The sequence below is a fragment of the Engraulis encrasicolus genome, chromosome 23, assembly GCF_034702125.1.
Source record: "Engraulis encrasicolus isolate BLACKSEA-1 chromosome 23, IST_EnEncr_1.0, whole genome shotgun sequence".
NCBI classification, from domain to species: domain Eukaryota; kingdom Metazoa; phylum Chordata; class Actinopteri; order Clupeiformes; family Engraulidae; genus Engraulis; species Engraulis encrasicolus.
The window spans coordinates 17,330,713-17,342,540 of record NC_085879.1 but is presented as its reverse complement, the minus strand read 5'-3'; the positions used below and the strand labels follow the sequence as shown (position 1 = coordinate 17,342,540).

The following is an 11,828-nucleotide window of genomic DNA, read 5'->3' as shown; positions in this document are numbered from 1 at the left end:
CTTAAGAGGTGACCTCTTAATTTAAACACGAGGCTACCTGCCTAGACTTCCTGTAAAGAAAGAAAAAAACAGCGCCTTCCTAGTTATGTGTAGTTCGAAACTGGGAATATCTGCTACGTCAACAACCCCCATCAGTAACACCTGGGGCGGTAACAAGAGGTGAATCCCATATTTGATAAAACGAGGGCACGGCGAAATCTTTTATTGTGGAACAAGGCGGTGAGGAAAGTAGCTGAAATCAACATTTTAACTGTGAGACTTCGGCGAGGTTGCTTTTTGACCACTTCCGGAAGAAAAACCTTTACAGGTAAGACGGGTTTCGGTCGGCTAAGTAGCCTTGTAGCGCGTAATGTAGTGTAATCTTGTTAAACGCCCACTGGATTTGCGGCTGTTCTTGGGATTATTAGCTAATGTCATGTAGGAAATAATCAATTTGGTATTCTGTACAGAACTAGCGAAAGGTTGTTGCTTTGGTTGAGCGCGCGACGCGCCACGGTACCCAACATCCCACGCCGAGTCGACATTAGAGGGGATTTGAAACTGGATATTAGCCCACATTCCAAATACCTCTAACGCGTGACATTGGAACTACGGTGTCTATTGTGGTGTTGGTGGTGGGTTGTAATGGTGTTAAAACAATTATGACGTTTTTTCTGTTGTTAACCTTGTCACAAACTGTCAGATGGGGTAGGCTACTTCAATAATTTATGGCGCCTCATCCGAGACGACAAAGTGTCACCTGAGACGAGGGTCTGGCTTGTCTTTGGCTGGAAATGTCATGCTTTCTGAATACAAAATCAAAACACAGCGAGTTCAGTCATCCAACATACAAAAAGAAGCCTCGGTAATCTGTAATCTCACATTTATTCCTGTGCGTAACCAGGATATCACCTAAAACCTTGAGGCAGTGTCATTTTGCGCTTACATAACAGCTGTGGTAGTAAATGTTTAACCTTACACACTTGCAGTCTTTTTGTCTTGGTCATAGTGGTGTAGCCTAGGGTAGTATAGGCTTCCCAAAGTAACCTACCTACAAAACAATCAATAACTAAAATAAATTGATTTGGCTAAAAGCAAAGTAGACTTTGACTTTTTTCCTCCCATTTGCACCCCAATTGTCCCCATGTGACTATGTACTGTGGACAGTTGACTGACTCTCTTATCCTTAAGTCAACAGTTGGAAGCCATATTCTATAGAGGAATTCATAGTTACATTTCAGTGCTATGTTACACAAGAGGGCTGGACTACTCCATTTTGATCATTATTACACCGCTGGATAGTTGGGGAGGTTGTCCAGGGACTTTTGACAATAATGTTTTCACATCAGGTGCGTTTTCCTCTCCATGGGGACATACTGTATGTGGCCTACATGTGAGGGGAGGGGAAAGAACATGTACTGTACTGTACACACGTGTGTGTGTGTGTGTGTGTGTGTGTGTGTGTGTGTGTGTGTGTGTGTGTGTGTGTGTTTGGGAACGACAGGAGAAAAAAGCTTTCATTCTCATTTGGTCGGTCATAAAGTACATTCATGGCTGCCAGTGGGGGGTGGGAGTCTCTTCTTTTGTTCTCTCGTGGCAAATCTAGTTCAGGCCACGAATATGAACTCTGTGTGTGTGGGACATGTACACATATGTGTGTTTGGGCATGACACAAGTAAAGACTCATGTGGCGTTTATTCATGTTGGGTCTTGGTCATAAAGCACAGTGATGACTGACGAGGGTCTTCTTTTGTTCTCTGACGGCAAATCTGGTTCATGTCTATGAATATGAAGTCTGTGGTGTACGGTTACCGCCGGCTCTTGTTCTGTTTGGGTGTGTCTTGATAATGATTCACGCCTGTGTACTTGCCTAGGCGGCATATTGTTCTACTGTAGGCATCGCATCAGTACTCTGTCATAGATCACTGACTTGCATTAACTGGCTGGCCGTTTTTAATCTTGAATTTCCTCAGACCCACCAGTGTGGTCTCAGGTGGTTATAGCTGCTGTACTGACCGTGATGGCAGCGCATGGCGTGCCCATGTGAATGTTTTGCATGTGTTTTGCATTCCGTCTCAGCTTCAGGAACAACCACCCACACACCCCTTCAATGTTACTCACATACTGAAAAAATATAAATTGTGTGTGTGTGTGTGTGTGTGTGTGTGTGTGTGTGTGTGTGTGTGTGTGTGTGTGTGTGTGTGTGTGTGTGTGTGTGTGTGTGTGTGTGTGTGTGTGTGTGTGTGTAGGGGGGATGTTTGAAAATGCAGACACGTAGCCTTGAGGAGTCGGCCCCGGCACCCTTGAGGAGGAGGAGGAGGAGGAGGGTGGTGTGTGTGTGTGTGTGTGTCTGTGTGTCTGTGTGTCTGTGTGTGTGTGCACGTGGCACAGCGTCGTAAAGCATGGCATTAGTATGGGAGAAGCAGACATTGACACACAGCTCAGCTCTCTCTCTCTCTCTCTCTCTCTCTCTCTCTCTCTCTCTCTCTCTCTCTCTCTCTCTCTCTCTCTCTCTCTCTCTCTCTCTCTCTCTCTCTCTCTCTCTCTCTCTCTCTCTCTCTCTCTCTCTCTCTCTCATTGCATGGAGAATGGAGCAAGTGGGAGGGACACAGTTGTCCCGGGCCCAAGGCTTCAGAGGGGTCCCACCTTGACTGAATCCTGTAAAAGCATGATTTTGGGATAAACACAGAAATAGTATAAACCCCACCCACCCTTCATTTGCCACGTCCCTGCACTGAGCTAAAAACGCAACTCTCCGCCCATAATAAACAAACAAGCGGCCCAGAGGAGAGGAGAGGAGAGGAGAGGCCGAAGGGCTGGAGGCTGAGACTGCCAGAGTGACCCCCATCCATCATTAGAGGCCAGGGTCACTGTCTGTCTGTCTGTCTGCCTCTTGTTACCCCCCCCCCCACACACACACACACACACACACACCCACACCCTGCAATAGGAGCACTGGAGAGAACATAACAGGAGTCTACCACTGATGTCTTCTCCTCTACACCTCCTCTCCTCTTCTCTCCTCTCTCACTCTCTCCTTTGTCCAGTTCATCTCTACATCTCTCTCTCTCTCTCTCTCTCTCTCTCTCTCTCTCTCTCTCTCTCTCTCTCTCTCTCTCTCTCTCTCTCTCTCTCTCTCTCTCTCTCTCTCTCTCTCTTCATTTCTACTCCTAGATGTCTCTTCCCTCTATCCAGTTCATCAGTTCATCTTTGCTTGTTATGTCATACGTCTCTCTCTCTCTCTCTCTCTCTCTCTCTCTCTCTCTCTCTCTCTCTCTCTCTCTCTGTATATTTGATTGCGGTCAAGCGTGCACTAAGAATAGCTCAGGTCGACTTCAGGGGAGAGAAAAAAAAGTTGCAAACACAGAGCTGAGATAAAAGGTTTGTTTCTGCCATAGCAAATGAAAAGGAATGTTTTTTTAACTCGCTTTGTGGTGTGCTGGCTGCGTCTTTTGAAGCTTTTGTGTTTATGATTTGCATATGATACGAATTCGTTTTCCAGCTGGAGTCAGTTTTTCTTACCCCCCAAATCTCTTCTTTTTCTCTATCGCTCTCTCTCTCTCGCGCGCGCGCTCACACACTCCATACGAGCTGAAATCTAGAGGTCTGGCGGGGTCCGTAGGGGGAGTGTAGTCTTGCTTTATTTAGGAGTGTCACGGGACGGGACGGGAGCAGCTTTTTTCCATTGTCCTGAATTGCCAGTTCTGGCTTCTCTTGGGCTTGGCTACACACACACACACACACACACACACACACACACACACACACACACACACACACACACACACACACCACTAGATAGTTTCTCATCTGGTCCTTAAATCAGGCTGGATGGTTTGGACGGTGGGGGTAGGAGGATGGAGGGAGAAGGAGGCTGGGGGAGATGTGTGTGTGGGGGGGGGGGGGGGGGGGTGATGTCCTGTATGACCTTAGAGTCTGTTCAAGCGTACAACACACACACAGACACACACACAGAGAGCCCTGGAGCAGTGTTATTGGTCAGTGACGGGGGCTGATCTTAAGAAAGTGCTCTGTCAATGCTAGTGCGACCTCAGCTGTCTGCAACCTCCCCATACCATGAAGAGAAGTGCAAACACATAGTTACTTAGTAACAAAAGCGCAAACACATATCCACACACACAGGCATGCATGCATAAACACACATAAATTTACTGCACAGGCACTATCCACACACACTTTGCATGCATAAGCACACATAAATATTGTCAGAGAAACATGCTTGTTATCCACATAGACACACAAGCCATAAACAAGCATAAATAATGTCAGACACATGCATGATATCCAAACACTGGCGTGTAAATATACACACAGACACATAATGCACACCATCCACACACAGGCATGTATACAGGCATGGCAGTGATTCCAGCAGAATTGTGTTAGTCAGTGTGGGTGGCGGGTGGGCGATTTTAAGAGACATGTAACTATTATGATTAGTAAGGCTGTATTGTGTAGTTTCATAGGAAAGGTAAGAGCCCCCCGAAAATAAAACTTTTAGCAAATACATTTGCTTGAATAGCAACTTGTATTGCGTTGTCCAAATCAATACAATACGAATGCAAATGCAATACTGTGCGATAAATAAAGGCAATAGCTTGCAATACAATACTAAATCTTTATCTTGCCAAGGACCCTAGTCAAGGTGGAAGGAGTTTGTTTTGTTGTCAAGGTGGCTGCCTTAACTATGAGGTGTGGGGGGGGAACACTGCATAAATGTCCACAGACACACACATGCATTATCCAGTCTACACACATAGCACTCATGTTACATTACATTATATTGCATTTGGCAGACTCTTTATAACGACTTACAATCAGGACATAATCATAGCCAATATCACTAGCAGATACAAAGTGCAGAGGAAATATGCATAACAACAAGTGCAGATGCTATGAAGGGTTAGGGTTTTTTTTCTCAGTAAAGTAGAGTACACACATATACATCTCCATACTCCTTCACCCTGCCTCCCTCGCTCCTGTTGTCCACTGGAGCCCAGTCCTCTCCTCCAGCACTGCCTCTCCACTTGGGGCTCAGCTTTTTGCTCCGTCACACACACACACACAGCTCTCACTGGCTGCTCCGTCCTCCTTGCGTGTGCGCACACACACACACTCACACGCACATAAAAAAACCAGCAGCCCGCTCTACCCCCCAACCCCCTTACCCACACATACGCTCTCAACCTACACATGCGCGCACACACAATGAGTGTGCACTCCACACAAGCACACACTTCCTTTCTCTCTCCCTCTCTCGCCCTCCCTCTGTCTCCCTCTCTCGCCCTCCCTCTGTCTCTCTCCCTCTCTCTCTCTCTCCCTCTCTCCCTCTCTCGGCACCGGAGATGAGCTGCTTTGCGCTGAGCTGAGTGGAGTGGAGTCTGGTTTCAGTGAGGCTGCAGGCAGCCACAACACGCCACCGCTCAGCACAGCGGCTAGAGCAGCTTTAGTGTGTCTTCGTCTTGGTGCGTTTGGACACAAGCGAGCTGTTGCTGTTGCTGTTCGCCAGCTGGGGGACGTGACTTGCACAACACAGCGGCTGGCTGCATGAGTGGATCGAGTATTTGGAGTGCGTTTGGACGCAAGAAAGGGAGCTATTGGAGAAAACAGCCAGCTGAGGTAGACTGACCAGTGTTTTGGACTGCTGTGGTTGATCGCAAGCAGGCCACTGGAAAAAAAAACAGCTGCTTGTGGGACTTTTTAAGTGTGTGTTTTGGACTGCTGTGTTTGGATGCAAGCAGAGCAGAGCGAGCTCATTGGTGTGTCAGCCAGCTGTGGGACTTGGGACTCAGGGAAACGGGAACGGGAACAGGAAGGTGGGAAATTGGACGAATAAGAAAGGGGACACTGACACACACACCGCTGGCTGAGAGAGAGCAGCAACACCCAGGGCGGGATAGTCGCCACCACCACCAGCTTCCAGCCAGCCAGCAGGAAGGAAGGTAGGCTACGTACATTCTGAACGGGGAGATCCATGTAGCCTACAGCTCATTGCTGTAGAAGGTAATGGGACATCATAGCACAGCAAAGGAGAGCAGAGCAAAAGCCATGGACCGGGAAGCAAAACTGAGCAGAGCAGTGGAGAGGACAGGACAGGATAGACTGGAACAGGACATGGCTAGTCACTACAAGGGGAGAAAAGTAGGCTCAATTGCTACATTTCTCCTGAATGGAGATCTATGTACAGCTCAAAAGCTGCTCAGATCTTTATTTACATATCAGCACACCACAGCAGAGCAGACCAAAGCAAAGAACGTGGACCGCACAACAGAGGACTGAATAGCATGACAGAGGAAAGCACAGATGACGACAGGACAGAATAGCAGAGAGGAGGATGGAACAGCACAGTAGAAGAGGACACGAGACGAGACATCTCAACACAGACTAAGACGGCACAGTACGGGATAGGACAGGACAGTGGAGCACAGCATAGGACGGGACTTGGGACAGTAAAGCACAGCACAGCATAGGACGGGGGAGTTCCAGGGGCTGTATCTGGGACTGGCTGCCTTGGTTTGTTTACTCTGCTTGTTCCCCTCTCCTCCGCTGTGCGCTGTGCTGCGCTGCTCTGCTCTGCTCTGCTCTATGCTCTGTGTTCGCTGGCTGGCTGTTTATTTACGACTCTTGGGGCTGCTCGGCATTCGGACTTGTGTCGACTCAGTTTTTTCCCCCTTTCCTGGAATACAGAGTGTGCTTTTTGCTTTTTAAGCTGACGTCGGGGCTCAAGTGGAAATGTTTTCATTCAGCTGTTTTGCCCCCATAAACATTAAACATACACCAGTGGGGTTGTTTTAGTGGGTTTGCTCCAAAGCCATTTAATATGGTCTGTGGCTGTACACAGTGTGGATGCTTGTGTAGCGTGTAGTTGGGACACACAGCTGCATTTATACTGTACATACAACCTGGTTAATGTCTCGAGGTGTATGAATGTTTGTGTATGGTTACATAGCAAGGTGTCTGTAGTCTCTCTGTCTTTGTAGTGTAATATTTTATTTAGACATGGCTGCACACATACAGTACACACACAAGCTTTAATGTCTGTAGGAGTCGGATGGCAGAAAGAGGAGTATTTGTTTATGGTGGCCTAGCAAGGTGGCTGTAGTCTCTGTGTCGCTAGGATAGTGTTTTGACTTAGAAATAGCTGCACACATACAGTCCATGACTCTTCAGGTTTTATGACTGTAGGAGTGAGGATGGTAGGAAGAGGAGTGTTTTGTGTATGGTGTAGGGCTGTAACGATATTGTATCGAACTGAGAAATCGTGATACACAGAGTCACGATACTATATCGTGATACAAAGAGGCAGTATCGTGATATGCCCTTTTAACGTTTTGATACCCATCTGCCCAGAAAACAACCATATGATATGAAGTGATAGTTCTTCCAAGCATCATCATTATTATATAGAAACGTTTACAAATATTTGTAGCCTCTTGTAACCTATTCTACCTTTGAACTATCATAGTTTTTATTCATAAAGATTATAATGTTGGCAAATGTAAAATCGAGGGGTGTATCGAACCGTAGGTCATGATTCGTGATACAAACCGAATCGTGAGTTGAGTGTATCGTTACAGCCCTAGTTTGGTGCCATAGCAAGGTGGCTGTAGTCTCTCTACAGGTATTCTAATGTCCCAATTCCCGTCCTTCCTCGCTCCCTTGCCTGCTTGTGTGCCTCGTGACGACGTCACTGGCAACAGAAGTGTAATTCAATATCTCACAAAAGAGCGATTCTGATGTCATTTTCTCATTTGCAATTGGGATGATTCATGAAGAATAGTCCCACAAAAGTTGTTGTGGCTAGGCTGACATCAGGGAAACTTTATTGTTTTCTCCACGGAGGCGGGGTGTCGTCTAAACGCGATGCCACAAACACAGGCTGGCCGAGCACGGGAGTCCGCATATTGGAAAGAACCTTGTGTCGCCGCCAGTATAGTGTTTCAATTAGGAAATAGCTGCACACATACAGTACACACATCAGGTTTAATTCACTTAATACTAAGGGGCTTTCATTACACTTTACTTACTCATTAGATACAGTGGAATAACTGTTGTAAATACAACTGCAGTACATGTTATTACATTGTCATTTTTACATACCATATTGACAATAATGACCACAATTTACTATGAAGTATTTTGTAATTCTTTGCCAAAGTGATGAATTCTTCCAAGAAGGCAAAGGGCTGAAATGAGAGACCCTTTGTATGTAGATGCACAATAATACATGTAATAACATGTAATACAGTTGTAATTTACATGTTATTACACCTGTTATTCCTTTGTACCTAATGAGTAAGTATATTGTAATTAGAGGCTCCTTAAATGGTGTTATCCAGGTTTATTGTATGTAGAAGTGGGGTCATAGGAATGAGGGCTTGTGTACAGTCTGCTCTCTTGGGTAGTGTTTTAACGTAGACGTAGCACACACACATACAGTATGCACTCTGCTCTCTGTCTTTCTATAGCAGGGGTATTCAATTAAATGTCAAGGAGGGCCAGTTTTTCAAATTCCTTCCAGTAAAAGGGCCGAACTATACGTATGTATCATCGTTGCCGACTGTGAATGAAAAAAAAATACTGGACACTTCGTTGAGGTGGGGGGTTTGGAGGTCCTCCCCCAGAAAGTTTTGCATTTCTTAGATGTAATTTCCTGCATTTTAACATCCCGTGTCTCATTTCAGCTTGATACGGAACCCGTACTTTTATCTCTAAATTACGAAAAACGTTTCCGTATTTCAAGAGGCTTGGGGGGGCCAGAACCTTGCCGTCCAAGGGCCGCATTTGGCCCTAGGGCCGCCATTTGAATAGCCCTGCTGTATAGTATAGTGTTTTGACTTCAAAACACATACACTGCGTGAACATCAGGGTTAATGTCTGTAGGAGTAGGAGCGTAACAATCGGAGTGTTTGTGTCTAGTGTAGTCTGGTTGCATAGCAAGGTGGCTGTGCTCTGTGTCACTGGGGTGCTGTTGGTGGCCATATGTATTTGGTCGAAGAGTCCAGAACGAGAGCTGGGACAAAGCCAGACGTTCCCGTGTGTGTGTGTGTGTGTGTGTGTGTGTGTGTGTGTGTGTGTGTGTGTGTGTGTGTGTGTGTGTGTGTGTGTGTGTGTGTGTGTGTGTGTGTGTGTGTGTGGAGACTAACGGGGGGGACTTAAAGCAGATTAGGAATTTCACAGGGGGAGCAGCCCCACTGCTGATGGGGCATGAGAGGGTCATTAGTGACAAGCCAGGGCTTTCAGTTCTGGCCACTTTGCTCCTTCCCCACATTTCTCTCTTCTTTTCTTTTTGTCTCTTATTCTCTCTCTCTCTCTCTCTCTCTCCTTCTCCCCTCAGCACACCGTGCTCTCTTTCTTTCTCTCCTTTCTTTCTCTCTCTCTCTTTCTCTCTTTCTTTCTCTCTCTCTCTTTCTCTCTTTCTTTCTCTCTCTTTCTTTCTCTCTTTCTTTCTCTCTTTCTTTCTCTCTCTTTCTCTCTTTCTTTCTCTCTCTTTCTTTCTCTCTTTCTTTCTTTCTCTCTTCCTTCCTTCCTTTCTTTCTTTCTCCTTCACACACTCACTCGAGCACTGTCTCTCTCATTTCAGTCAGCTTTCCTCTCTGCCTCTTTCTATTTTCTGCACTTTCTTTTATTCTTTCCTTCTGCTTCTTTAGTTTTTCCATTTGTTTTCTCCCCTCTCTCACTATTGTCCTTTCTCTCTCTCTCTCTCTCTCTCTCTCTCTCTCTCTCTCTCTCTCTCTCTCTCTCTCTCTCTCTCTCTCTCTCTCTCTCTCTCATATATATTATGCTTAACTCACTCAGTGCCAGCCACTCAGGTCTCTGCTCTTTTCCACATTAGTCCAGTGAGTCTCCACTTCTGCTGGGGTTCTAATCATTTCATGGGGCTTAACCTTTCAAACGACCCAAGCAGTGCGAGCCAATGGCAATAGTAGTACAGCCAATAGCCGCAAGAGCTGTGGCGACTGTGGCCACAGGGCAGGCAGCAAGCTAGCGGTGACACTTTTGGGCTGCCGAAGTTTCCAGATAGCAGATTCCTGGGGCTGCGCGGCACTGTGCGGAGCGGAGTGGAGCGCTCAGGGGAGAGGATACAGCTGCAGCCCGACACCATATTGTTGCCGTTTTCATGGATCTGTGTCATTTCCTGTTGAGCCAGGGAGAGAGGGAGAGAGAGAGAGGGAGCAAGGCAGGGGGTGGGTGAAGGGGAGTGGGGGGTGGAGACGGAGAGAGAGAGAGAGGGAGTGATAGAAATTGGGAAGGAGAGGGAGAAGGAGCAAGGGGAGTGGGGACAGAGAGATACAGACAGAAAGAGAGAGAAATGGTGATAGAGGAAGAGAGTGAGAGAAGGAAGGAGAGAAACAAAGAAAGGGAGGGTCGGTGTTAGAGTGAGAGAGGGAGAAAAAGAGAGGGAAAAAGAGCAGGAACAGCAGGAGGAGGGGGGTTAGTAGAGGAAGGGGGCCGCAAAAATGAAATCCAACGTACGTCCTGCCTCAGCTTTCCTTTGTTAACTTTTTTTTCCTCTCTCTCTCTCTTTCTCTTCCCTCTCTTCTCCACTGTAGAAACCCCACCATGAAGTGAAGAGGAGGACGGGCATCGAGGTGCTACTACGCAGCAGAATCTGCGTGAAGAAGTACTCTTTAGTTCTCCAAGACTGCCAGAGGGTGTTATTTTAATCATTCATTTTTAGTTGTTTTGTTTTCCCCTCCCCCAACTCTTTTCCCGGTGCCATGTGTCTGCCGGAGTAGATGAGCCTGGCTGTTGTCAAGACGGGCACGCGCAGCTAGGCCTGCAGCTGAAGGCTTGCTCCCCCGGGAGTTGAGGCTCCTACGGAGGAAGCAGAAGAAGAAGAGGGGAAGAAGGGAGGGAGGGAGAGAAGGAGGACAGGAAAAGAGGCAGGAGGGAGGGGAGTAAAGAGAGGAGTCGTGACGGGTCTCGGAGCGTCTGCCATGACGGAGGTCAGGGTGTCCGCCTCGAGCGGCTCTGCTGCCCCCGCCCTCGCCCCCACCGCTGCCACCACCACAGTGCCCATGATGACCTCATCGGCCTCCTCCTCGTCCGTGTCCATGGCGACGGGAGTGTCGGGGTCGCCGTCGGCTTCGGTGACGTGGGCGCGGGTGTGCAAGGAGTGCGGGCAGTGCCACGAGGCGCCCGAGGCTCACCTGTACGAGTACCAAGACGAGGTAATGCCAACTCTCACATCATACCTGATCTGACTAGAGAATTCCTTATCTGGCTGATATTACTTTGCTGCCAATACCTGATCCTACTTGCACTGTACTGTGCACTAGTATTTAGCTTAATCTATTAATTTTATCGTCAGTAGTAGTGGTTATGCGTAATATTAGTTATAATATTAGTTAATATTGTTTTTCCTGGGCTAGATGTGCATGTGCACATAAAGCTGGGCGGTGTACGGTTAAAAAACCGTGATCTCGGTTTACGCTACACAAGGTTCTCTTTTTGATGAGAGACGGTTTTGTTGTTGTTGTTTATAGCCTACTAGGCCTATGTTATGTGCGTGAGCTTCATACTCCGTGTCACACTTCCAAAGATTCTTCTAATTCATAAGTCTCTGACACTTCATTTCAACTCTGCTAAGTCCACTGTTGTTGCTGTTCTACTAGGGAATGTCACCACAATGTAAGATGTTGATTGAACTAATAAAATAATTGGTTGCGCCTAGAGGCTATGAGTGAAACATGATGAACACACATGGCATGGATGAATCATGACAAACATTTCAATTCATTTAGCCTGCCTTTGATCTCACAAAGTTAAATAAAAGGCAATTCTATGTGGTGCTATGTTAACAGGCTACAACAGTTATCTGATTC

At 46.9% G+C, this 11,828-nt stretch overlaps 1 protein-coding gene across 3 annotated transcripts in view; it reads left to right on the top strand.

The window, feature by feature from the left end:
- The first annotated feature begins 88 nt into the window (after positions 1–88).
- lnx2b (ligand of numb-protein X 2b) overlaps positions 89–11,828 on the top strand; it is a 54,227-nt gene continuing 42,487 nt past the window's right edge. The window contains exons 1-2 of one of the 3 annotated variants that reach the window (XM_063189780.1): positions 89–307; positions 10,554–11,174. In XM_063189780.1, the coding sequence (XP_063045850.1) occupies positions 10,941–11,174 (234 nt within the window). In that variant the 5' untranslated portion in view covers positions 89–307; positions 10,554–10,940. The other 2 variants (XM_063189781.1, XM_063189782.1) reach the window with 2 other exon arrangements.